The 27,079-nt window shown below is 30.3% G+C and overlaps 3 protein-coding genes across 5 annotated transcripts; 2 read left to right on the forward strand and 1 right to left on the reverse strand.

Annotated features, from left to right (window-relative positions):
* Positions 1-383: 383 nt before the first annotated feature.
* LOC108772773 (alpha-L-fucosidase-like) lies at positions 384-3,755 on the reverse strand. Of its 2 annotated transcripts, none has more exons than XM_018538386.1 (7): positions 3,209-3,755; positions 2,384-2,640; positions 2,044-2,289; positions 1,597-1,959; positions 1,248-1,466; positions 920-1,143; positions 384-489 (listed from the first exon to the last, which is right to left on the reverse strand). In XM_018538386.1, exons 1-7 carry the CDS (start codon positions 3,226-3,228, stop codon positions 391-393), a joined length of 1,428 nt encoding a protein of 475 aa, XP_018393888.1. In that variant the 5' UTR covers positions 3,229-3,755; the 3' UTR covers positions 384-390. The 2 variants fall into 2 exon arrangements, with proteins under 2 accessions (XP_018393888.1, XP_018393889.1); XM_018538387.1 differs by having other exon boundaries at positions 2,384-2,651.
* A 121-nt stretch (positions 3,756-3,876) lies between these two features.
* On the forward strand, positions 3,877-6,818 carry Uch (Ubiquitin carboxyl-terminal hydrolase). The gene is made up of 7 exons (XM_018538389.1): positions 3,877-4,008; positions 4,084-4,095; positions 4,415-4,543; positions 5,260-5,402; positions 5,485-5,626; positions 5,692-5,767; positions 6,578-6,818. The coding sequence occupies exons 1-7, from the start codon at positions 3,976-3,978 to the stop codon at positions 6,721-6,723; spliced, it is 681 nt and encodes a 226-aa protein (XP_018393891.1). The 5' UTR covers positions 3,877-3,975; the 3' UTR covers positions 6,724-6,818.
* Positions 6,819-10,899: 4,081 nt separating this feature from the next.
* On the forward strand, positions 10,900-25,241 carry LOC108772742 (proton-coupled amino acid transporter 1). 2 transcript variants are annotated; one of them, XM_018538344.1, is made up of 11 exons: positions 10,900-11,115; positions 19,038-19,126; positions 20,259-20,378; positions 21,821-21,971; positions 22,154-22,281; positions 22,709-22,793; positions 23,040-23,312; positions 23,657-23,835; positions 23,938-23,970; positions 24,188-24,360; positions 24,601-25,241. In XM_018538344.1, the coding sequence occupies exons 2-11, from the start codon at positions 19,038-19,040 to the stop codon at positions 24,840-24,842; spliced, it is 1,473 nt and encodes a 490-aa protein (XP_018393846.1). In that variant the 5' UTR covers positions 10,900-11,115; the 3' UTR covers positions 24,843-25,241. The 2 variants fall into 2 exon arrangements, with proteins under 2 accessions (XP_018393846.1, XP_018393847.1); XM_018538345.1 differs by lacking the exon at positions 23,938-23,970.
* The last annotated feature ends 1,838 nt before the right edge of the window (positions 25,242-27,079 follow it).

Here is a 27,079-nt window from a genome sequence, read left to right on the forward strand (position 1 = left end):
TAGAAATGCATTTATGAACCTGCCATTTAAAATAACGATCAATTGGCATATAATATCGCATTCTGATATTACAGTATAGCTATCGAAATGCAATTAAAGAATGACACAATCATACACAAATATAGTAGATATATTCTATAAATAGATTTGCTAATTGTTATACTATAATGTAACATCAAAGCGCCGATTGTAACTTTAATTTAATGCGGCTAAATAATTCAGAAAATATACAATTATATGATACATCGGTTATGAAAGCTTAAACATGCTTCAAAATCGAATAACATCGATCATTGGTGCACATGATAAGGCAAATAATTAATGAGCGCTTGTGTCATAACAAAATCTGTATATAGATTATATATATATATAATAAAACTTTAATTATATTTAATCGATATTCTTCTTAATCTTTAATACCCAAGCTGACTCACCTCTGTGTGCGTTAGCTGGTAAACTTATTTCTAGTTTATTATCGGATTGTTTCCACTGGAATAAATTTAAATTATTTTATTATTTTTTATAGATATTTAAAATTATTGTATATTTTTCGCAATAAGAATTATTTTCATATTTAGTATTTTTAGATTTTAATATAGTTTAACATAAGATGCCAAAAAAGAGCATCAATTAATTATTAAATTGTTAATCTAATTCGTGATAGTATTAGAGTTACGTTTCAAGACCGACAATTGTTCGACGCGCAGTTTGGAAAGACTACACATATTAGTATATAAATTCACACGAAATTACATATATGGTATAAGTAACTAAGATCCAAGCTAGACTGTTATAGGTTTCGTATTCGTATCAGTTATGTTCGTACATTGACGGTCTTTAGATTTAAATATCGTTAAAATTATTGTATTATCATTTTTATAATATATACATAAATAAATTAAAGTAGTAACACACTTACAGAAATTATTGATGAATAACCAAGTAGATATATCTGAGAACTTTTCGAAAGTTTAAGCGAGCCTAACAATAAGATATTATCATCTGGCCATTCTAAAATTGAAGCATACAACTGTTTTTCATTTTTACTTAGTGTGTACCAGACACTTCCTGATAAGGTATCATTTTGTACTGTCCAAGGCTTAGTATTATAAATAGCTTCACCGTTAACCGCTAACCAAGCACCTAAAACAATTAAATTTATTTGTGTAAGATTATTAAAAAATCGATATTTAAATTTAATCAAGATACTAATAATAAAAATATGATAAGATTTTAAAGATGTATACCCATTCCACGCAATCTTTCTTCATATATTGGTGTAATGATACCATCTTTTGTTGGTCCAACGTTCATCAGTAAATTTCCACCGCAGCTTACAGTAATTATTAATTCCTTTATTAATCCCGTTAATGTATAGTATTCGGATAAAACAGCGTTTCTGCGATATCCCCAAGATTGTTTGTCAATAGTCATGCAGTTTTCCCATTTATGTGAAAGAAGTACACCTAGAAAATAAACTCTTGTTACTAACAATTTACACTCTGTTAATGATATCCATTAATTTCTACTAACTTGTTTATTAATTATAATTATACTTAATTATATAGACAAGAGAAAAATACGATAATAAATTACCAGGATTAAAACGATCAGCACATGTATAGTAACCACCATGATGGCATGATATATTAACTCCCCATCTATCATTCACCACTACTGTGTCTCTCACGGGACTTTCGTTGTATAGCCAAGCTAAAAATTCTTTTGATTTCCAATAAGAATCTGTTGCTTCTGCCTCTCCATCTGACCAAACTATTTCTGGCTTGTATGTTTCTATTAATTCATGTAATTCAGGTATTACCTTCTGAGTTACAAATTTGTCTGTTGTAAAATTGTTACTTTTGTCTGCTACATAGAGAGGATTATACCATTCAAATAAGGAATGATATAAACCAAACTTTATGTCTGTTTTGCTACGAATAGCTTCTGCCAGTTCACCTATTTCATAGAAAGATAAGAAATATTTATAAGAATCAATATATTAAATGCAAAATCTTATTATTAAGTATACATCTTTATTACCAACGAGATCTTTTTGAGGCCCCACATCCATAGAATTCCAGCTGTACGAATACTTTGACGGCCACAATGTATATCCTTCATGATGCTTACTTGTCAATACAATATACTTTGCACCTGATGCTTGGAATAACTCTGCCCAGTCAGAAGCGTTAAAGAATTCAGCAGTGAAATCTCGTGCAAAGTTTTGATAGGTAAAATTTGGAGGATATCTTTGTTTCATAAAGTCGACTATAGTCTTCAATCCTCCTACAATATTATTTATAAGATATCACATTAATCATCATAATATTTTTACTATAGAAATAAAGTATATAATATATATATTATAGGTATATTCAACCTTTCCAGTGGTTCCAAAACCACTCAGAGCTAAAGCTGGGCACGCTGAATACACCCCAGTGAATAAAGATTCCAAACTTTGCATCATCGTACCAGGATGGTAGCGGTCGATTGTCTAGACTAGACCAGGTTGGAATATATTTTGTTTTTGGTACCACAAAGTTCTCATCTCTTTTCGATATCACATTAATATACGCATCTGATAATGATGCACAGAGGATCAAAGCTGTACACAAAATTGGTACAAACAGCATCATCCTGCCAGAAAACTTGTAATGAAAGTAAAAATATGTTGGGTGACCCTAGCTTTTATATTCCTATCGACTACATTAAATATCATCAAGAATTCTATTGCTACATTGTTTTATATATTTTAAGATTAGATTAGATCAAGTTTCTTAGAATTTTTTTTAAACAAAGATTATATTATTGGTCAATGCTATACATATACATAAGTATAATTATGTGTATAATTTAATATTTATTCGGAATTATTACGTTGTAATTCAACAAAAACTATAAAAACATTAGGACATCCTATAAATAATATTTAACTTAAAATATGTGTACATATATGTTTTATATATAGATATATATATATATATATACATGAAAATGTTTATTAAGATAATTAACTTAATTAATTTTCATTAATTATGATGGACTAAGTATTATTGCAATAGAAATCGAGAAAAATCTCAAAAATATAATATATATTTATAAAATTGACAATTGTAGATTTATAATATTGATATGTAATTACAAATGTTGGATTAACAATTTCGAGTTTACAATAGTATTATTAATTCGGTATAAATGTTATTACCTCCTATCATTGGAGTGCATTATTTTATCTTTGACCAAGCATGATCATGTGTATATCATGTGCATATCATTCCACTTTGATCCCACAAAGATTGTTTACAAGTAATTATATCATCCCAGATGTAATTTATAAAGTAGATTGTAGATAAGAAATTGTTCGTGCAATCTATTATAATGTTCAAATGTTTTTACATATTTGCTTCTACCGGCATTCAACATCTCGTTTTTCAGCTTTACAAAATATTTGCCAATTTGATGTTCCGAAAAGAAGTCTTGTCCATTCACAAGGATTTTATCAAAAATATCGCCTACGCCAGAGGGTTTCTCTCTCTACGAATGATACTCTATGGCCGCTCTCAGGTTTCTCTCTGGTTCTAATATAAAATTATGCTTGTTTTTGTGAGTAATAAACAACTCTGAAGCCTTATTTTCGGGAAACATTACATACAAAAATACATCATATATATTATAATTTCATATATTTTCATATGTGACATTTTTCGAGAATATAGGTCCTAGTAATGTTACCGCCCACGTCCTAAAGTATTTCACAGATGTCCAATCACAAGCGAAATCGCGTAATTTGAAAACGAAACATAGCGTGATTCGACGTTTTGTTCTTTCATGGAAACAGAACTATAAGAATTTGAATCAAGTTGCGATCGGGGACGTAGAGACGCGAGAGGAGTCGTTGAAAGATAGATTCGATAGACATTACCGGCGTTTTGAAACGGAATTTTTTGTGAAAGAAATCACGAGACATTCAACATGGCTTGGGTGCCCTTAGAGTCGAATCCAGAGGTAAGAGAGCCTTCTGTCAAATAGTGATACGTTGTTGCTCGTATAACAATTGAATAAGCGTTTCTTCTGTTTTAGGTTATGACGAAGGTAAGCAATTGCATCGTTCAGTCAGTTAATTCCATTATTTCCTCGATGATCATGACCTTGGACACAATACTTCGTTGATAATAATACACTTCTCGTGAAAAAATAGAGAAGAGTCTAAGGCTAGAATCAGATTATGCATTGAAGATTGAAATTTGACCAATAAGGACAAATTTAGTTTCTTTTGTTTTGATCGGATAAATTTCAATCATTCAATTTTCAATCTCAATCTTCAATGCATAATCTGATGCTGGCCTAATAGATCTCTCTGGCATAATCTTCAAATGTACAAAAATTTAATATAGGATGTTTGTTTTTATAGTTCCTTCATAAGTTGGGTGTTCCAAAGAAGTGGTCGATCTTAGATGTATATGGTTTAGAATCGGAACTGTTAGCGATCATCCCTAGGCCTGTCCTTGCTGTCATCTTGCTTTATCCTATTTCTTCTAAGGTAAACACAATATATATATAAAACAATATACTGGAATGTCATAATAACAAGCATTTTGAATATAATAACGAGGTTGTCTTCATACTTAACATTGAAATTCAGGGTACAGTTTAACTACTACAAGTTTATTTCAGTTGGCTGATCTTATATATTCTTTCAGAACTTAAAGTGAGATAGACATACATTTGATATTTGGAGAAAGCAAAAAGGAAAGTTATATGTTCAATGCACATAGTCAAGTCTTATGTTTAAGGCTTCCTTAAATTTATCTTCAGATCTATAAATTATTTTATTGGCTATAGAGTATCTAAAGATAAACTTAAGAAAGCCTTAAATGTAAGCTGATTATGAATACGAGCACTAGTGCAATATAGTGCAAGAGTAAAAAACAGATTATATATAAAACTTTATTCAAGATTATCCCAACTGTACATAGTTCTACTCCTATCTTTTTTCCTCTACTCATACTATTTAATGTGTCCAGCACTTATGAAAGGGATTTTATTCTGTATACTTTACAATCTATTAAAAGTTTAGTATTTCATCACATTTGATTTGCATGATATTTTGATTTTAAGTAGAAAATCATTAGACAAAGAAAAAGAGGATTTTGTATTAATTCAAAATTTGCTATTATGAAGTTCCAATGTATCATGAAACATTTTAGATTCGATTGATGCATTTTTACAAGCAAGGTTTGTTTTGTTTCTACTTAGATTGAAAAGACTAAAGAGGAACAAGCAGAAGTTAAAGATAGCAAGAATGATGCTGCAGAATCTGTTTATCATATAAAACAATCTATTTCAAATGCGTGTGGTACAATTGCATTACTTCACAGTGTGGCGAATAATTTGGATATGTGAGCATCTATGATTATATGTACATAATCTAATCTGTTATATTGATAAACAATAAAAATAACATCCTTTATTTCGTTACAGGATACAGTTGGAGGACGGTTTTTTCAAAAAGTTCTTAGAAGAAACTAAAGGACTTTCGTACATCGAACGTGGCGAACGTTTAGAAAAGGCACAAGACATCATTGATACTCATATGGAATCTGCCCAGGAAGGACAAACCGAGGTATTTTCTATTTTATAGCCGAAAATCTGTTAAATCATAAATTGCAAGTATTTTTTCTTTTTTAGGCACCAGCTGAAGATGTAGAGGTGTACCATCACTTTGTCGCGTTCATTCATAAGGATGGTTCCCTGTATGAGTTAGGTATGTATTCGATCTATATTGATTATATGACATGATTAAATTAATAGCTAATTAGTCATTTATTTACATTACTAAATGTCTTCTTGCGCTTGTACTAAACGTTCGCCACGTTCGATATACGAAAGTACTTTGGTTTCTTTTAAGAACTTTTTGAAAAAACCATCCTCCAACTGTATCTTGTATATTAAAGTTGCTATACATGAAATTCCTCATGCATTCGATGGTGTAACATCTCACAGTCGGGACAAAGTTTACCTCTCGTGAGGTTTTCATAACAATGAATTCTTTTTTTGGAATTAGGTAGTTAGTCTAATGTTCAATTCCTGAAGGATCCATACATATATCCAATGATATATGGAGCCTACAATTTAATCGGATCCGAAGGGGGCTGATCATAGATCTCTTAATCAGCAAGTGAAGCCATTTTTGGCTTCTTAAACGCAGAAAGTTGCGTATATGGGCGCAGGTGGGATTGAACTCGGATCTACAGATAATGAGTCAATCGCACCGAGTAGTGAGCCACTCGACGCCTCAAACATAAAATTGATAAAGTCATCTAAATAGAAATGTAAAAACATAAATATTTTGAAGATTAAATTTTATTTTGTTTAAATATTTAATAATCATATTGTTACGTCATTTAACAGAATATACATATATTATTTTATAATTCTAATTATAAAATAAATAATGAAACAAAAAATATTTCATTATTTCACTTTATATAATACAGTTTTTAATACATACTGATTCAATGTACTATGCGTGATCGAATTTACCACAACATACTACAAACATTTATTTTCCCAGATGGTCGAAAGTCTGCTCCTATCAGTCATGGTTCAACCACACCGGAGACACTCCTCGACGATGCCGCTCGCGTATGCAAGGAATACATGGAACACGATCCTACTGAAGTGCGTTTTACGGTGGTCGCACTTGCTGCCAACGAGTAAATGGCGCCTCATCCTCAAGTGCATTCGCCTTTAAGCTAAATTTAAGCCCAAATAATTTATCTCATATGTTATGTAATGTTACATATATTTTACTTCAGCAATTGTTTTACCAGTTTTCTTAATTTTCAGCTTTTTTAACATTATGTAACTATGTATGTTAATGAAAAAATTTATATATGCAGTTGTCTATAGCACTGTTTTGTTTTTATTGCAAAAAAGAGGGACTCACTACAGCACACTGACTCTCTATACACAGTTACATGCATGGAGTTTGTATCAGGTTTAATAATATCGAAAGTGATGAATGTAGATATTTTTGACTGTCAAAAAGACAATAAAAATATGATGCGACACGAGATGCTACAGAAGAAGCATTTAAAACAAACTCCAGATACTGCGCGTCGGTCAAGGTCTCTGAGCTTTACGCAACAAGGCAGATGACTGCCAGAATATGTTTTGGTTTGTAAGTCGGAGTTGATGATAAATTGGACCGATAAATTCTCACGTTTGGCACACATTTAACGTATAGATTTGGTGACGTTCACTTTTAATCATCAACGTTACATATCTCGCCTATTTTCGTTTTCATTAAAAGTGTCGACTATTGATATATTTTATAATACTTAATACTCTTGTAGTAATTATGCATTACATCAAAACAAGATAAATATTGATGTTATTATAAAAGATAATTATTGAGACATCATTTTGATGAAATTGAATTACATCACATAATTACATTGTTTCTTAGTTTTGTTCAAAAATTTATTCAAACTGTACTAATTACAAAGATAATAATTATCTTTACAGATTATTTGATTAAAGTAATATTTTATTAATAAGTTTGCCATTATAACGGCATTATAAGTTTAATGACTGAGGGAAACATTTAAATAAATAAATGAAAACTATAATAATTTGAATATTTTATATTTTAATTTATTAGAATATAAACCGATTTTTAAAAGATTTATTTTTTCTTTCTTACGATTATTTATGAGCATTCACACAAGGCTTTGGTTAATTCATTGTTTCAATTGTGCGTTATCAAGAATTACGAAACGAGTCGGTCACTGACCAGTCTCCGAAAGCGTCTGCTATTTTGGATACCTCTTCCACGTATCTTGGCACTGATTCTCTAAATAGTGTGTGCAAAATATAAAATAAACTTACCTTCCAGTAACGCGATCTGCCTATATTATATAACACTGCTTTGTTCCAAATCGCGATTTAGAAACTTAACTCGCCTATGACGATTTACAATTTTAATTGCAAATCGTGAAAACTTAAGACAATGGTAGGATGTTTGTATGGATTTTGAATTTTTTGTTTACTTTATGTATTATTTTATGATATTGCTAGTTATGCAGAGAAAATTTAATAAAAAAAAATGGATATAGAAAACGATTTCTTCTTTCAAATAAGCGCATGGAATATTTTCATAGGCTGAGCCGGTGTGTTATCTCAAGATTAATAACATGAATTCATGGTGATCTTTTTAAAGTTTGTTTGCAGTAAGTACATTCTTATATAGTTATCACAGACTTAGCGTGCTGCGTCATCCTAATGGAAAATTTTACACTCTCTTGTGATTTGCCACGAGGACTGGACCGGTTAGTATCAATTATCTTGGACCGGTCACATTCTAATTAATATGTGATAAGTAGCTACGTATTATATAGAAACTTTTACGCTGTTAACGTAGAAATGTCGCTATCTTATAGATTCCTTAAAGAAAATATTGATTAATAAACACAATAGAATGCACAAAATTCCATTACGTCACAATCTAATCAGTATATTTGTCTTTAAAATTATCATATTCGATATAACCGCGTTAATTTGTTTAGCGATCTTTATTTCTTATCGTTAGATTTCAATAACGCGATTGAACAATAAGATGAATTCGTTAAAATTATTAAATATATCTAGTAAACAACTTGAAGAATTCGAATTTTTTCTTAAAAAAAAAAAAAAAAAGAAACATGTACTTTTTAAAACTATATAAACCAGGAAGAAATGATCGTCAATTTAAAGTTGATGAGTTATTTCTCATCAGGAAGATATTTAAAGGTTTACTTGTTCTATCATATTATTTATTGAATATAGCTTGCGTATCAGCCCTTCAAGGTGAGATCTGTGTGATTATAAAACGATATTTTGTACTCTTTATAATAGTGAAACTGTTAGCGGCTGATAAACGGGAAATCTAAAGCAAATTTACTAATCGCACACGACAGGTATCACTTTAATTGATGAAATCGCTTATGATGGTAATTATATATGAAGCTTTGCGATTAACCGATGGTATCTGTGTTTCGCCAGAGATTCGTAGATTTCGCAACACAGGAGAAACAGCACTTACGCAATTACATGCATGTAAGAGAATACGTCGCCAAGAAGAGATTCATCTGTTCTTGATTAATTCTAATTGTAAGTATAACACGATTCTTACATATATTTTTGCGAAGGAAGTATAGTGCTGAATATGTCAATTTAAATGTTTGTCTCGGTCTCTCTAGATTACTCGAATATTTATAAATCTTCAAATAAAAACATTAATTGATGAAATATAAAAATGTTATGGCTTTAAATATAACAAATTTAAATAAGTTTTTAATCAAATAATGTATAAAAGAAATTCTATCTTATTTTTATAATTATACTTTGAAACATGTACTTTTATGTGAAATTAAAAAATAAGGCAATTCAATTTCAGCAAAATTATCATTCGATCAAATGATATTTTGATAAAATTAAAAATGGAGAAAAGTGATTTAATTAATTTCTATTCCATTTGAGCGGCAATATGGCTTTCGAAAATAACAGGATATTTAAAAAAATAAGAAAAAATTCTATTTTAGTATTCGTTTTTTCTGATATGCATTTGTGCATATAGGTACGTGCATATTCATTACTGCACATAATGGCTTAAGGTTAACCTATGTTTATAAAATCACACGTATGACCTCATTTCTGTTTCTAAATAGCGTGCTACGCGAGATGTTCATTTTCGTTAGAATCGAGACGTTTGCTAAAGTAACAGGTTTGACGCTTATAAATTTTTCAATATATTATCCAACGTATGCACTTCTTATCTTACTCCTTTACCACGACTCTTATATCGTTTTCCTGATCGTACGGTTTTAGTTGCGGTTTGTGCATATGCGTGTGCGCGGAGGCCTTGGGTGTCTCAAATATACTTTTACTTACAAATAAGGAACCAAGAGGAAACCTTCGTGTCGAAGTCGAGGACGCTCGTCAATACCGAGGTCGGATTTCTATCAAAACTATATTGTTTTATAAGCTCTCGTGACGTATCCTTCATTATCAAAAGGAAGTGGAGTTTACATTTAGATTATTAAATACGATGCCGCGTCATCCGCTGGGTTTAATATTCCCTCCGCGTTGCGAGTATACGTGTGAACTTTCGGGTCAGAAAATATTCCTCTCTTTTTCTAGCTTTTATTGTCTTGTTATAGCGTCTGCGAAGTTCGACCTTTGGTGCGAAAGCGAGTGCATTGACCGGTATAATATATCAATCTTTGCTGCCGCGCGCTATATTGAAGTCTTTTATGTTAACAAAATGAATGACAATATCCACGCAAGTTATTTTGGCTTGTTAATCTTTAATTGCTGTCACGAGAAAGTGTAAGACGGGTCACAATTACATGCGGCGCGACGCTCGTATGCGCTTTGATACGACAGTTAATTCGATTATAATCTTTCTTTGGCCGCCAAGGTCATTTTTAATTTGCGACTTGTTAAATTTCTTTTCTTAGCATCCTTTACTCGAGATTACTCACCGAGCAATCTGCTAATCAATTATCTAAATACGCTAAATAATTAAATCACCTATTAAGTAATACTTAAAGGATTGTTCATTCAATTTTATCGCTGTGTTGCGATAAGTTTTGCTTGTGACTTTATTTTTTTCTTTTGTGAAGAAGTTTTGTGATTTCGATTATATATAATGACCTCGTTACTCGATAAAACCCATAATTGCTAGATGAGATCCAATGCTTTCCTAACAATAAGTAAAGTTATGGCCTTCGTCCGAATTGAAGACGATTTTCGGTCCGTGTACTCGATGATGAAATCGACACGATCTCTGCCTCGGACTGCAACAAGCCCGATGCCAAGAATAAAGGGACACGGCATTTCGGCACCAACAGCAGCAAGCGAATAGTCAGAAGGACGTAGATAGCCTTCGAGTGGTTGTTGCGCCGAGTATTCCTCGACGGTTTCAGACCGTCATCGTTTCAGTCGCGTGTAAGCAGCCGATCGTTAAACGTGCGTCGATTGACGGCACCATCCATGGGTTATCAGCATTCGTGTCCTTTTATTATTTGGATATAATCGAAACAAACAGCCAAATCAACTGTAAAAAAGGTACGTACTTATGCCACTTATCATTAGATTTTAACATATTAATTCTTGACGAATCAATTCATTGATTTGTTGTTGACCTTCTCTAATCTTTGGTGTGCTACGGACTTTATTTACCGTCGCACGATTTTGAATAGCAAATAATCTCTTCTCACGCGCACTTGTTTTCTTGAAACCAACGAAAATAATTTATTTTTGAAATTTAAATAATGTGAATAAATATTGACATAAAATTTTAATTTAGGTATACTAATTATTGCACAAACAAAATTCTTGATTGAAAAAATAGGCTGATATGAAGATGTGTTTATATATTACCCTATTATTGTTCATGAGATTAATATTGTTTATTTGCTATCATAACGAAACAAAAACAAAAGTTTCCAATCATTTAAGAAAATGTTATCATAAGGCAAAAGAAAACGATACGTAGAAAAGATACGACGCGCGTGTAAAACGTTCAACACGTGTAAAAGATACGATATAGCGACACGTCATACAAAGTTGTGTGAAATTTATTTATCGCAACTGTAAAAATTAATGGACTAAGTACTGTTTAATTTGTTGCAAAAAAATTGCTTCATTTGTTAGGAATGATATCATAATTAATAATTTTCCTGACAGCCTTATGGAAATAAAGCAATATATATTTTGTTTAATAAAATAGAAAGTTGAGAAATTTCTTAAGTATACATCATTTTTATCTTGTTGCAAAAGTATGAAGTTGAAAGATAGACATATACAAAATATTTTTCGTACAAATTAAAATAAAAATCCAATTTGAAATAAATAAATTAATTCGCGCGGATTTAAGTGATTTACAGCGATCTACTAGACATTTTTATCAATTCTTCTGATTGTGAGTACTGCATGCTTTTAAAATTTTCGATCCTTTTTGCTAGCTCATCTATAACAAGTATTGTGTATAAATATGCAAGAATGAAGAAGATTAAAGTTTTAAACGTTATCATTTGATAATTGAACTAATTAGTCAAGCTTTATTATCTACAGCGTCTGTACACTCCAGATGATAAAAGATTAAACTTGAATTACATGTTATCTCGAAAATTTGTGAAATTGCATTATATAACAATAAGGATTCATTGTTTTGAAGATTGGATACCTTTTTTTGTGTTTATAAACTTTGTCAGATTGTATGAATTTTATTATGAATGGTTACTTGCATTTACTTTATTTTGCGTTATTCTTAATATCATCGACGTATACTTGACTTTTCTTTTTTAACAGCCAAATAAAATTTATTTCAGTCATGGACATCGTCATTTCGGTCATCACCTGGAAATATCTTCGTAATATTTTCGAACATTTACGTTCGTATCGAAATACGACAATATTCTTCATGTCATTTCTTATACAGATAAGTTTTACTTAGGCAGTTGACTTTAACTGCAAATACATTCATTTAGATTTGAAACTTTTTCATGGACACCGCATTGTTTTTGTTGCGTTAAGCGCGCGATACATCAATTTTCTTGCAAGTGCCAAAATTGCATTTAATGACGCACTAAGCTTAGCGCCGAAATATTTACACATACGATTCGATCGGTATAAAACGCAACGTGATGTTGCAATATGTGTTTTACGTATAAATAAAGATACGAATTTCTTAGAAGCCAAATTGATCAATTGCACTTTCAGTTTATTTCGTAATTTTAAATACCGGCACGTGCATAACTGAACAAATCTCTACTCTTTGTTTCCTGAAGTTAAACAATTTACTTTTGCAAAGCTCATTTGTACTAATATAGCAAAAATTCACGTGACAGCAATTTGTACTATCAAATGTTTTTTTAAAAATTGCACCTGTATGTTATCTAGGATATGCACATCACATGATGCAATTATATATTGCATCATGTAATATGCTTCACTGCACCTTTATAAATGTTTATACGTCTACAGAAAAGAGAACATTTATCCCAGTAACGCATTTCAAGGATATCAAGTGCAACAATTTAAAATAGCGATTGCAATGAATTGCGGTTATGCATTAAATTTACAGGAAGTAATGAAAATCGCGAACAGCGGAAATAATTTTTACTGAATGTTTTTGTAATTTTTCATGATATCATTGTATATTATATATTATACATGTTACATAATTGAATGATACCTTCACCTACTTCAACTAGAAGTGCGAGTGAAAGTACGCTTTATTTCTTGCGTTACGCGATCGAATTTTTCATAAAGATAGGCAAGGAATATACTTGTACGTATGAATTATCGTAAAATGATGTCGACTTATCGTATGGTGACATTCCGTACTGATTGCGGTTTCATATTGTTGCGAATTGCCGAGAGCGATAATTGTACACATTTATGTACATATAATATACATATATGCATATACATATATACCATATCTGGAATTCATGCACTAACTCTGAAATACTAGATATTAAAACTATAATTAATATCTATCGTTCCATATTTAAAACACACATATATATGTATATAATTATAACTAACTCTTTAAAGCGGAAATCGCCAAAATCTGTAACATAGTTACTGATGTTAAATTTGTAACATTTATTTTATTTTGATTGGAAGGCACTAATTAATTTCAAGGAATCAAAATGATATAATTCATATAAAAAAAGAATGAGAATAGTTTGTTTTAATAATAATAATTCAAATTTGCAAATGTAATATAAAGAATATAATTGAGTGAGTCTAATAGACTCACCGTCAGTTCTAGAGGATTAAAGATAATTACTTCCTGTAAGCTTCTCGTCTTAAGTCATCTCTATTCTTCTAAGTTATCGGGGACACTTCAATTTAATTTTAGAGATGTTTATCTTCCGAAAACTGTTTTATTCTTAAAGATTCTCCGAAAGAGCGATGCATCAATTCCTCGTGCAATACGTCTTTATCAGCCGTTCTAAATAATAATCTAATCACACTTGACAGTTTAAACAGATCGCATTTTAATCGCGACTCAAATGTCATAATCATAATTTATAGCGATATCCGATAAAGTCTTGCGATCGCCGATATCATTCGGAAAGTGCAAAAATCATTCTATGAGCTTTTCTTTCAAAAACTTTACAAAAGTAGAATATCGAATGTTTATTAGCATTTTGACGCAATCGCGGCTTGTGTTTGATAAAAGATGCACGTAATCAAGAACCAAAAGAGCGCTGGTGAACGTTTCTATTTCGGTGATATCGTCGCTGGCAGCGGTAACATTGCCAAAAAGTGAATTCGCGTCGGTCAGAGCAGATCAAGCTGCAGTTTTCACGAGTAAGACACGTGCATCAGTGATTTAGGTCGACCGAAAAGTTTAACGATTGCTCGTGCCGTCTACCGTGGGATCGTAAAATTGCAAACGTAATCGTGAGTCCTATCTACAATTGATGTGAATCTATACCGTGGGTGATTCTGACGTAATTATCTCGTTACGTGGATTATGAAATATACAAATATTTGATTAATTAAATGTCCTCACAACGCTATTCCATCTCTCTCCAATCGAAACAATCTCGTGTGGCCCGAAAAAAGACCTTTGACAAATTACGACAGCAGTTATGGTGATTACATTAAGTTGACTAACTGGATTGAATAAGTACGTTGTTATAGTATTTGTCGTACGGTCGTGTGATTAGCTTACAATGAAAAGGTAGAATACAAATTTTCGACGAATGACATATCATCTTCTTTCACTGTATCATTATAATAAAGACGTGTGCTCTGTTATATTACTGATTTAATCATTTCGTTTTCTTGTCACACAACATCTCTCAGTAAAAATGTATTTATTTAGTTTATTTAATACGTATCTTCGTAACAAATTTAAATTTTGATTGATTATTTGTGTGTGAAAATTTTCAATCGAATTCATCTAATCAAATTTTAATTAAAAAGATTTGGAAATGAAATTATAATGCGGGCTTATCTCAATGTAGATATAATTTAATCTTATTTCTGCAATCATATTTTTACTCTCTCCGTCGACAATCTAGATTCTTTTCGTCTAGTCTAATTTTTTTACTGTTAAATATACATACTTTATACTGTAAAAAACAAAATGTTAAGTTTTATCTAAAGACGTTGAGTACCATGGATTTAAGGTACATGCAAAAATGTTAAAATTAACACAAAAATGTTAATTTCAACATTCTTGCATGTTTCAGAAAATCCACTCAACATCTTTAAGTTAAAATTAATATTTGATTTTTTACAGTGTATATATATATTAATATATACATATATATTTATATTGTAAAAATATTTTTTTTAATATAGAAAAATTCAGTTATTATTCAATATTTATATTACATTATTAAATAGAAAAATAAAATATTTTAGGAGGAGGAATTCTTCGCTTCTTGATTTTAAGGAAATTTGCGAATCAAATTTCGCTTATGCTAAAAAAGATCCAAATTGTAAACGGGGTGTTAATCATTTAAATTCTCAATGTTTATTTAAAAAAAAGTTATTATAAATTACAATCTTTAAATAAGTAAATGAGATAAAAATTCTATTTTTATAATTATAGATAGTTTTTTAATAGTATGTATATGTAGAGTTAAATTTTATATATTATTTATACTTTTATATATGAGATATATAAATGTAAAATAATTAATTTTAAGAATTTTACGCAATATTTTTTGTTTTCTTTTTCAGAACAAAGTCTTTAAGATAACTAAAGTAAAGTACTGTGATTATTTATTTAATATGTGCACAATTTTGCTCATCACAGTTGCATTTATTTTCACATAAGCGTTTAAGCAAACGAAAGTAATGTTTAGAAAAGCAACAAATTAACAGTAATGATCTTAGTATGTAATATATCAATGAATTGAATTTGCCACTGTCATATATTTCTAAGAGTTTTAAAAGAGATTAAACGGACTGTTAACTTCTAGTGATATCGTATTGCCATATTTGTTGCCCCTGCTGCTAAATTGTAAAGTTCATTTGACCATGTGTTACAATCGTTTAGTGAGAATGATAAATTATATCACTCCAATGAATCATGTATCTATTACGAATACGCGAAATATAGTATTGATAATTCAATATGATATATTATATTTTGAGGGAAAATATAAAATAAAAAACGTGATATGTAAATATTATAGAGATATAGGATAGATATGCATTTATTGTATATAAACATAAAACATATAATTATTACGTATTAAATGTAAATAAATCAAATAATATAGAAATATAAATAATATAAAGGTTTAACTTTGCATACGATTATATTTTATCTTTACTGAGTTCTAATCAAATATTTGTAGTGTAAATTCGAGTCTGCATTAACTTAATTGTCTCTTATTTATGCCTTGGGTTTGAATTTCATTCTGATTGTGAGTATAATATTCCACACCTCTAAGCTCGGAAATAGTGGAAAACATTTAACGTAGTTATGCATCTGTTGAAAATATCTGCAAATATGAGCAAACATCTATCGTATTTCTGTGTATATTATTTGGATGTATGTTATTTGGATCCGGTTAAGGATCATAATCTGTGATCTATTGTAGTAGGTATAACACATTGCATTTGCGAGAATATTAGTTAGCACAGACAATTACATATCTCCTCCTACGTTTAATTCGTACATTTTACTCACATTAAATTCATACATTTTTATTCAAAAAAATGTTTTACAGACTGCGTTACATTCCATCATGACTATAATACTCACATTTCCAATGTAAGTTAATTTTAACTTTCGGTTTAACTTACTTTATCTTTTTCTAATTTTTTTATTTAGAACTAGAAATAGATGAAGAATTAATTAGATATTTTAAACAGATGCATAAATACTTTAAGCAGATTATTACTATATGTTGTATGGAATATAGTCAGAATAAACGGGTATAAGTGTTTTTTTTTGTTTTGCAAGCAAAAAAACATTGATAACGTTTACAATTCTCTACGTGTATCTATTTTTGGCGTTATCTATTCTTTTACATTAGCCATGTAAAATAATCGCGTGGTTATATTGCAATTATCCATCTACATTATTGTTGACTGAAAAATATGTTAGTAAAGTTACAGTTTTATATTATTACACATATAAAGATATACCGGACATCGGCTAAGCTATCATCTTACACTAGCAATATGCTGTAAATATCTCGTGTTGTTCCACTTGCGCCGGGTGACAATTCGGCGCTTTCACGTGGTGTTGGACGCCACGTTGAGTTTACTACACTAAGTATATAATAGCTTCTCGGGTTGTAACCTGAAGGATATCTCGATTAAGATCATTTATGTTATTAAAGGTAAGTGGAGCAGGGAATGATTACGAGCGCGTTTTACATGATAATTAATATATAAGGTCATCCCTTTTTATTTCGTCTGAAGAAATGCCACTTGATGATACTGAATGATCATACTTTTTTACGCTACAAAGTTCCCTTCATTGAAAAAACACCATCCGTTCATCGTATTTAATATATAATAAAAACTAAGCTAAATATAGATATCATTGATCAATCTTTTATCTTTCTTGGAAATTCTATTTTTATTTCTATTATATTTTATTGATAAAGGAAAGTGGAAAATTAGCATTCAATTTGTAGCTCAATGATTGATGATAAACTTAATAAATCAATTAAAAGTAACATATATATTATAATTTTACTATCACATACAATATGTGTTACATCATTCATACTTTTCAGCGTGAAATTATAACATTGTTATATTACTTTTAGTAGATGTTTACTGGGAGATGTATACTTACTTAATCTTACATCAGAGACAAATTATCCGAAGAATTTATTACAAACAGATTACATTGTTTATTTTTAGTTGTATATATGATTTACGAGCAAAACATTGCGATTAAATAACAATGCACTTTAAATTTCTTGCAATGATATCTCACTCCAGGAAAGTGAAAATACAATCACCCTTGAGAGAAAAATGAAAATTTCTTGAAAAAGAGTGACAATTTGTAATTATGCAAGAAATTTAGAATGTTGATTATGAAGATGATCAATCTATTTATATCTAATGTATTTCAGTTACCTCATTAAGCGATTAACTAAAAAAAAAACTAACGGCTTATACATATATCATATACCTATATCGTCATAATTGTTGGCAAGCTAGATTTATCACACATGTTCTCAAGTGAGTGTTTTTCCTCTCTCTCTCTCTCTCTCTATATATATATATATATATATAATATATATATATATATATATTGTTTTTTTCTTTTTTCTCAGTCAATGTTTCAACATTGTATTGATCTCTGACGTAGTATTAAATGCTGTGCACGCTATGTGGATTAATTAAAAAGCTAATCAATATACGTGCAAGGCGCGTTCAATTGACGATCAACAATACGTTGATAATAACGGAATAATACCGAAGAAATCATCTTTGATCTATCTCAATTTATCCCAGTTAAGTTTTTAGTGAGAAAAAAATTAATACACGGCAAAAGAATGTAACTCGAGTAGAAATACATATATTCGAGCCAACGCTTAATGCCGATGACAGCCCAAGTTTTGGCGTCTGATTGATTGCATATATACATACGCGTTTCATTCACCATGTTGTCGTAACACGTCTAGACTGTTGAACAAAGGACTTTTGACGTATCTCTGACGTGTTTGTTACGAGTTTGAAGTTTTGGACTTGCGAGTAGAGTCCCGCGCGAGAATAGATTCTTGAAGCGCACTGTATGCTATATATGTATATGTATTTTAATGTTCCTTAAAGTATATGTTACTCTATATGTATATAAACATATAATATATGTACAATATATAATACACAATATATATAATATTATATATATGAAATATATATTTTATAATAAATAACATGTACATACATAACAAGGTATTATACATACATTATACTGTGTATGCTTCGGAACATAATCGAAAATGTGTTTTCACTATTTTATATCTCTAATTATCTTACAGATGGAAATGAACAGCAGTCCAATTTCCGTGATTACGCCAAAGAAGAACTCTATTCACGGCGATGAAACAACTTTCAAGCAGCCACTTGGGTAAGTTTATCTTAACGTAAACAATTGGAAATGTAATAGAGTTTCTCTCTCTCTCTCTCTCTCTCTCTCTCTCTCTCTCTCTCTCTCTCTCTCTCTCTATCTTACTCTCTCTCTAATATACAATCTATTAATATTTTTTTTATCTTAATATCCGATCATCATAAGTTTATTTTACTGAAGATACTTTATCACATTTGATTAATGAGCTTCGTTCAAGGAGAAGCGTTTACTAATAATCGAATAGTTAATTAATATATTAAAAAAAGATACTGTGACAAATAATATTTTCATGACACGCTGTGATGGATAATAATTGCACGAAGATTAGTATACAATCACAAATGTGCAACACTGCGCTAATTCCGATTAAACGTACCACATGATGAACGTGATTTAATTACTTCGTTCGATCTAATTTAATTACTCGTTGAGTTGCATAATTACATGGACGGTCGTTAAACGTTATTATTAATTGGTGTTATGCGATTTGTGATAAGCGGATTAAAAAATTTTGTTTTTACGTCATAACTATTGCACATGGATGATCAATTGTTACCAGTATCTCTTAATTATCACTGATTATTTCTCTTATCTAATTTAATTTTTATAAATATTTGTATAAAAATTGCAATAAAATAAGTATTAGTTCAAGTCATAATAATTTATAGCCCATTAAAATAAGAACAATACGGAAACAATCAATAAATGTCGAGACAAATCTCCGCCTGAGATTTATAGATGAGCTATTTCAGGTATCAGATCGTTGCCAAGAATGTCGTATTGTTCCATTGGCACGATCATGTCTATTGAACCCATTAACAAAATGCCTCCCCGCTATGCATTTTTCCATCTATGTCACTCTCATGATGTTATTAACGTTAATTGTAAACATTTAATCACCTTGCTTGAAAATTGCAATATTCATCCTGCATATATCTGATAATTAATATCATTGTATAAGGAAAATCTTATGAAATATCAAGGTCATAGATGTACACACACAACACACACATACACAGCAACAATTGTAATTGCAACTACTTCCTTCATCTTGACGTCATCCGTGATTTGCAGTTTATTATATTATAACACATATAACCTCCCATTTTTACTAATTTCTTTTTTATTACAGAAATAGTGGAACCTATGGAGCATTCCAATCGAAAGATCCCATTCTGGCGATAGAAAAGAGCAGTGATACCACAAAACATGGAAATGATGAGCATGGTATCTCTGTGAACCATCCCACCTCGTGAGTTTGATTTGCGTTAATATAAAATAACATCATTTTACTAACCACACAAATAGATTTATAGCACAAAGCGTATTAGATAATGATAAAGATCGTTAATAAAAGCAGAAGATTATTTAGTGTATGTCATGCACGAACGATGAAAATGGTATTACACACCTTAACAGTAAATATATCCAGAGAAACAAACAAATATTGCAACATGATTAGATACGGCGAAAAAAATGATATGTGATTGCAAAGTATGCAATTTGAAAAGACGGAAGCGAGTATTTTATTATCTTGTTACTCGTTTATGATAACCCGATAAAATACCTAATTCACCGTACTTCCGTGCGAATGGCAATTACTTTTTTCCGGGAAGAATCATGTTTTGTTGGAATGTGACTTTGTTTTGACATTGACTTGTTACAATTTTCTAGCATTCTCAGCTGTGCAAAATACGTTTACAGGTAGATGCATTGGTACGGTCGAATAGTAAGAGAAAATTCGTCTTTTCGTACCTTAAAGAATTGACGGACGAGAGTCCAAAATAAATTTTTGGCACACACGTAAATGTGCATCAGTTTATAACAATAACAGGATTTAGCTTATAATTATCATTTTACTGTTACTAAGGATTGCGAATTGTCAAACTTTTTGGTTCCAAAATATTTCTTAAATTTATAGATATTTATATAAAGTATATTCAAAGATCAATTTTAATTATAGGTATTTTTAAATATTGTTTCGATAATAAAAAGTTTTATAAAAATTATATGCGTATGATTATTTGATAATTATACGTATATGTATAATTACAGATAAAATTATTCGTATTTATTAATATATTATGAAAAAATATTGATAAATCATGAGAATCGATTAATTAATCATAAATTACAATTATTATATTTTTGGAAAGTAATTTTTTTAAATATTTATTTTTATATTTAAACCGAAAGGTAATTATATGGTGAAATCTCGATTCACATAATTAAGGGCCGGTTATTCCATCTTCGAATAAACTATGTGATAATTTACCTACTGGATAAATAAAAGAGTAAAAGAGTAAGAGAGTAAGAAAGTAAGACAGTGAGCTGAAGTTTACCGAAAGGTGGAACAATCCAATCTAAACCAATGAAAACCGATGAGAACTTGCCATGGAAAATCCAGTCTGAGTAATATAAAATGATGAATTCAACTAATTTAAGTGAGTCAAATTGACGAAATCGATGACTGGCAAAATTCAAAGATTTTCGCAAATTATGCCTTATATGTTTCCTTCTTACAATTAGTATATTTTAGAATATACTAATTCAGTTTTTCTCATTTATAGCTATCGTTTTTATAACGATTGGAATTTCGCTTATGTCCGATAATCCGTCTTGATTCACATAACACATTGCATAGAATTGAGAATAAATCAGACACACTAACAAAATGAAATTGAATAACTGCAGGTACCTGGAAACTATGATGCATCTATTCAGGGGTAATGTCGGTTCAGGGATCTTTGCGTTGGGAGATGCTTTTAAGAACGCTGGATTGATGCTGGCACCACCGCTGACAATCTTCCTTGGTATCATTTGTGTGCACGCTCAACACATTCTCGTACGATTAATTAATAATAATAATTAATTATATAAATAAAATAAAGGAAATAATATATGATTCTGTTATAAGAGTAAAGTTAAATATAAGTTAATATCTTTTATAAATACTTCTCAGTCTGCAGAGACATATTTTTGATATTTACTATTATGATATTTACATAATACTTAATATTTTTTCAGATTAAATGCAACGAAGAGGTGACACGTCGTGTTGGTCATGATTCTAATACAATTGGATTCGCCGGAACTATGGAGATGTGCTTTGCTACTGGTCCTATTAGATTTCGTAAATATTCGATTTTTATAAGGTGCGTGATAGACAAAATAGCGAAGTCAGGGAATCAATTGCGTATCTTGGAACGAGATACAAATTATAAAAGTAAGCAAAAAATCACTATTGGTTGACTAATAAAATTATAAATATTCTAGTAAAAATTTGCTTATTTTTATAATTTTCATCTTGTTTTAAGATATACAATTGACACTCAGAAAACGAAATAACAAGAAACACGAGCTCACGCAAATGTTACGTTTTCGTTTTTACTTATATATAATTTTCAAATTTTTTTCATCTGGATTTTTTATCTGGATGCTACTTGCACCTTCTTTTCAGTTTACCCTTTACACACTCTTTTATATAACACCGTTTTCTAATTATTTTCTATAATTTCTTTTTATTGGTCTTTTGTCAAAAGCGCATGTTGTTTATGTTGCTCTTTCGTAATTTTGTTGCAGAAAATTGGTTAATGTATTTTTGTGTGTCACGCAATTCGGATTCTGCTGCGTTTATTTCGTTTTCATTTCCACAAACATGAAACAGGTAAGGCATCTTCCATTGACTCCATCTAAACTCTTCTTAATTTTAATGTTTTGTTCGTTTTTTCTGTTGCAAAAAATATGAGATTGTCTAAGAATTGCTTACGCAGATAACATTATCTTTACCGCATACAATAAATAATAATCTATTAGGAAACACAGAAGACTATACTTTTATTCTAATCTTTATATTTAGTAGTAAATAACAATTTTTAATAAATGTTACAATTTGTTGTATTTTACGCGATAGGTACTGGATGCTCACGGAATTGAGATGGACGTTCATGAGCATATGGCTGTAGTATTGATTCCCATAATGCTTAGTACTTGGATTAGAAATCTCAAGTATCTGGTACCTGTAACCTCGATAGCGAATTTTCTAATGATCGCTGGTTACATTGCCACCGTATACATCATGAGCTACGACGTGCCATCTATCCAGGAGAGAAGATTCGTCGCGGATTGGAACAATCTACCTCTGTTCTTCGGCACTGTGATATATTCTTTCGAGGGTATTACATTAGTGAGTAAAATACCTCTTGTTAATGTTGCTTACAGATAAGAGTACAAGGAAGAAAATGATTTTACTGAAGTATCTCAAAATTTAGCTAGACAGAAAATTAATTTTGCTGGACCATCAAAATATGTAATTATAATATGTTGTAAACCCAAGCGCGACGAGTAATATCACATAAAGTTTTAACATATTCCAACAATTATAGTTTAAATGTGTTACACAATTATTTTAATAATCTAATAAAGCTATATTTTTAAATATTTCAGTAATTGTCTTTTCTGCCAGTTATAAGAATCGACATTGTACTTTCTGTGTTAATAACGTACTTTCTACATTCTGACAATGTACAGGTACTGCCATTAAAGAATGAAATGAAGAAACCTACTAATTTTAATAAACCATTTGGTGTTCTCAATGTCGGTATGGTGATAGTAGGCGTTATGTTCGTTACAATGGGTTTTCTGTCTTATTTAAAATACGGTGATGATGTCGCCGGTTCAGTCACACTCAATCTTGCACCACAAGAAATGTAAGTAAGCCAATTATATTTCGTGTAACCATTCTTATGATTTATTTTGTGTCGGTTTTATCGTTGATCGATTATATTATATTTTCTTTTCTGTATTCAAAGGATGGACGGAAAAGTCATCTACAATCAATTAAGGTTTATACCTAAACGTTTGCTGTGTTCTGTGATAAATATTAGAGTCAAGATATTAATAGCTTCATGATTTCGCGAGAATTTAACATAAATAATGTGTGTGCTTTGTGCATGTTTTGACTATTAATCATAAAGTTTGAATCGCGTATCGATTTTTTAATTTTTATTCGTTAAGAAATATATAGTCTTTCCTCGACTAACAAACTGAATTTCTCTACAGTTTGCCGCAATGCATCAAGGTCGCCATCTCTTTGAGCATATTACTTACCTACGCGTTGCAGTTTTACGTTCCGATAGCGATAATGTGGCCTGGCATCGTTGACAGATTTGGTCCATTCAGATGGCCTGTGTTCATGGAAATCCTTTTCCGTTCCGTCATGTGTTTTATTACATGTAAGTAAAGTATTTTATTAAACTATATTATTTAAATCACAAACTTATAACGAGTATTATCTTTATATCAAACTTGTAATTTTATTTTTATTTCATTGTAAATGTACAGAATAAAAAATATTTTTGTTTATCTAAAGTTATGTTTAAAATTATACATTTATCAATATTATTTGAGATGTAAATTAAATAGCTTGTAGCTTGTTTATGTACATTATGATCTAAAATTGATCGTTTCTTCAGTTGTCCTGGCAGAAGCAATACCAGAATTGGGTCTCTTCATATCGCTGGTTGGTGCGGTTAGTAGTACCGCCTTGGCTCTCGTGTTTCCACCACTCATTGAGATGATCGTCTGTTGGCACAACACTAATTTTAGTTTCTTTACAATCACGAAGGATGCCATCATAATTCTGATCGGCGTGTTAGGTTTCGTCACTGGAACATATGAGAGCATAACGTCGATCGTCAAGTCGTTCAGTAATTAAATTAAATGCGCTTCAAACACTCTCTGTACAAATTATTCTTAATTTATCTCTCGTAAACGCGTACGCGCGCGAGTTTAATGGACCATGACACCTACGGTATTTCCGCGCGCGGATAGTAAAGTTCGCGCACTTCAAAATTCTGTATGCTCGTAGATGTTTCGGCCACGTTTCACTCACAGTCAACTTTAGCCATTTTAACGTGACGATAATAATTTATGTGTGATATATCAATAGATGTAATAAGATGTAACATAGTGTACACCAGTGTACATACCGGTGATTGTTAATAAGAACTAGTCAGACAACGCAAGTCATTTGAGTTTGCGCTGTTTGGCTTGTACTTTACTTACGCGTTTAATGAATTCACGCAGGCTAATTTGGATTTTAATAGAAAAAATGAAAGCCATAGTGATAAGTCACTTAATTATAACTTTGTGAGAGAAACAAAAGTTTTTAGTAGATTTGATCTAACAAATTCCATAGTTAAAAATTTGTAAAGAGAACGAATTGAATGTTAATTATTAAATTATGATCTATTTCACTTTTCCTTTTAATCGTTTTAGTAGACTAGAAAGTGACCTACAACATTATGGTTTTTACCTCTTCAATTCATATAGTACAGCAGAGACGTGCAACATTTATACATATAACATACAGACAACCAATAAAACCAGAAGTGACCAAAGCCGAGATTCATTGAACCGTACTTGAACTACAAATGAAATGAAATTGCAACTTTCTGATTATTGACAGTGCCTTGATTAAAATTGTCTTCCTCTATTGTTAATTTCTATTAACTAATTGTATAGAGAACTTTGATTTAACTTATACCTTAGCTTCAGTCGAATAAAGCAAATTTGGTTGGACGCACTGAGTATTCAGTATACAGTATATACAGCCGTCGTACATAAAGTAAAAATGTGTGTTTAATATAAATACCGATTAAAATGTAAAATCCTTAATATACACTTTATGTTATTTGATAAAATATATGCATATTTTATAATTCAACTTACATTTTGCTTTTACATTTAAATCAATATATGACAAATTTAATATGCACCAGTGAGAACTAATGTAATCAAACTTGCTAATAGACACAATTAAGAAACATAGGCAATAGAAATGTTTCGATAGGTTAAAATCTGTTATTTTTTGTTGTTATTATCTGTGATTTTCAGTTGTATTTAGGATTTTACTTTTTAGCTTTTTCGGGTTCTTAGAATTAAAAAGATAAAACACGATCTATATCTAACATAAATTCTTTCTTATCTCCTCTCTTTCAGTCAATTCCTACATATAAATAATATTATATACACACATTTCTAGGACGGTAAAACTATTTTTACGTGGGCGACCAACTCCCTTTGCACGTCTCTGTAGCACAAACCTTCAAAGAACGATCTAAAGACGTTTCGAGAACATTCTACATCTTAAAGATGTTTTCTGATGGTTTCTCGAATAAAGTGTTGTATTGGAATGAATTGAAGTACAACAATGTACAGTAAAATAATCTATATGTCGTAAAACGAAAATGTAAATAAAAATGCATTAATCCCTTCCGTAATTATATGCAGATCTTGCAGCAGCGATGTAGATAAACAAAATACTCTACATTCTCGATTACGTGCTCATTATTTTTTTACATTGAAAGATTTATTATAATTAGCAAATTGTAGATACTTTTTTTTGTTTTAATGCCCCACAAATAGAACATTGTTAAGTAATGAGACTAGTCGATTGTAGTATATCTGATTGAAACGATCATCATGAATTATAATAGGAAATAATATTCATTTGCTAATTACCATTAAATTTACTAAAGAGCAGAAATCTTGTTTTAAAAAACAATTAATTAATTAACATTGAAAATGAATAAATTAAGATTTATATGATCGCAATTTATATAACTAAATTAAGTAATAATTCTAAAAAAAAGATAAAATTGTATGTACTGCATGTTACTGCAAAAAATCTGCATGTCTCGAATAAAAAGAAATTGTATTATCTTTTAGTTAAAAAAAAAAGTATTCGTGATAACATACATTGCTTAAATGGCTTTGTTTGTAATTTCAACATTGAACAGCGGCGTAACTATACGTTATATTTATTTATATTGTATATGCTTCAAGGGTTAGTTTCACCAACATTACTGAACGTCATTGTATGTATTATTATGCTTAAAATTTCTTTTTTCTATATATCTGTGGTCTGTGTTATAGATCTAAAGAAAAAGA

This window comes from Cyphomyrmex costatus, unplaced genomic scaffold (genome assembly GCF_001594065.2).
Source record: "Cyphomyrmex costatus isolate MS0001 unplaced genomic scaffold, Ccosl1.0 scaffold193, whole genome shotgun sequence".
Classification (NCBI taxonomy): Eukaryota; Metazoa; Arthropoda; class Insecta; order Hymenoptera; family Formicidae; genus Cyphomyrmex; species Cyphomyrmex costatus.

Bases quoted from the DNA above. Each gene is read 5' to 3' on its own strand.
- LOC108772773 (XM_018538386.1), bottom strand. From the start codon at position 3,228: ATGCACTCCAATGATAGGAG. The intron at 1,960-2,043 runs GTAATAAAGATG...TCTATGAAATAG, and splicing joins GCCTCAAAAAGATCTCGTTG to GTGAACTGGCAGAAGCTATT. The intron at 1,144-1,247 runs GTATACATCTTT...TAATTGTTTTAG, and splicing joins AGAAAGATTGCGTGGAATGG to GTGCTTGGTTAGCGGTTAAC.
- Uch (XM_018538389.1), top strand. From the start codon at position 3,976: ATGGCTTGGGTGCCCTTAGAGTCGAATCCAGAG. The intron at 5,627-5,691 runs GTATTTTCTATT...TTTCTTTTTTAG, and splicing joins CCCAGGAAGGACAAACCGAG to GCACCAGCTGAAGATGTAGA. The intron at 5,768-6,577 runs GTATGTATTCGA...TTATTTTCCCAG, and splicing joins TGGTTCCCTGTATGAGTTAG to ATGGTCGAAAGTCTGCTCCT.
- LOC108772742 (XM_018538344.1), top strand. From the start codon at position 19,038: ATGGAAATGAACAGCAGTCCAATTTCCGTGATTACGCCAAAGAAGAAC. The intron at 21,972-22,153 runs GTACGATTAATT...ATATTTTTTCAG, and splicing joins TGCACGCTCAACACATTCTC to ATTAAATGCAACGAAGAGGT. The intron at 22,282-22,708 runs GTGCGTGATAGA...ATTTTGTTGCAG, and splicing joins AAATATTCGATTTTTATAAG to AAAATTGGTTAATGTATTTT.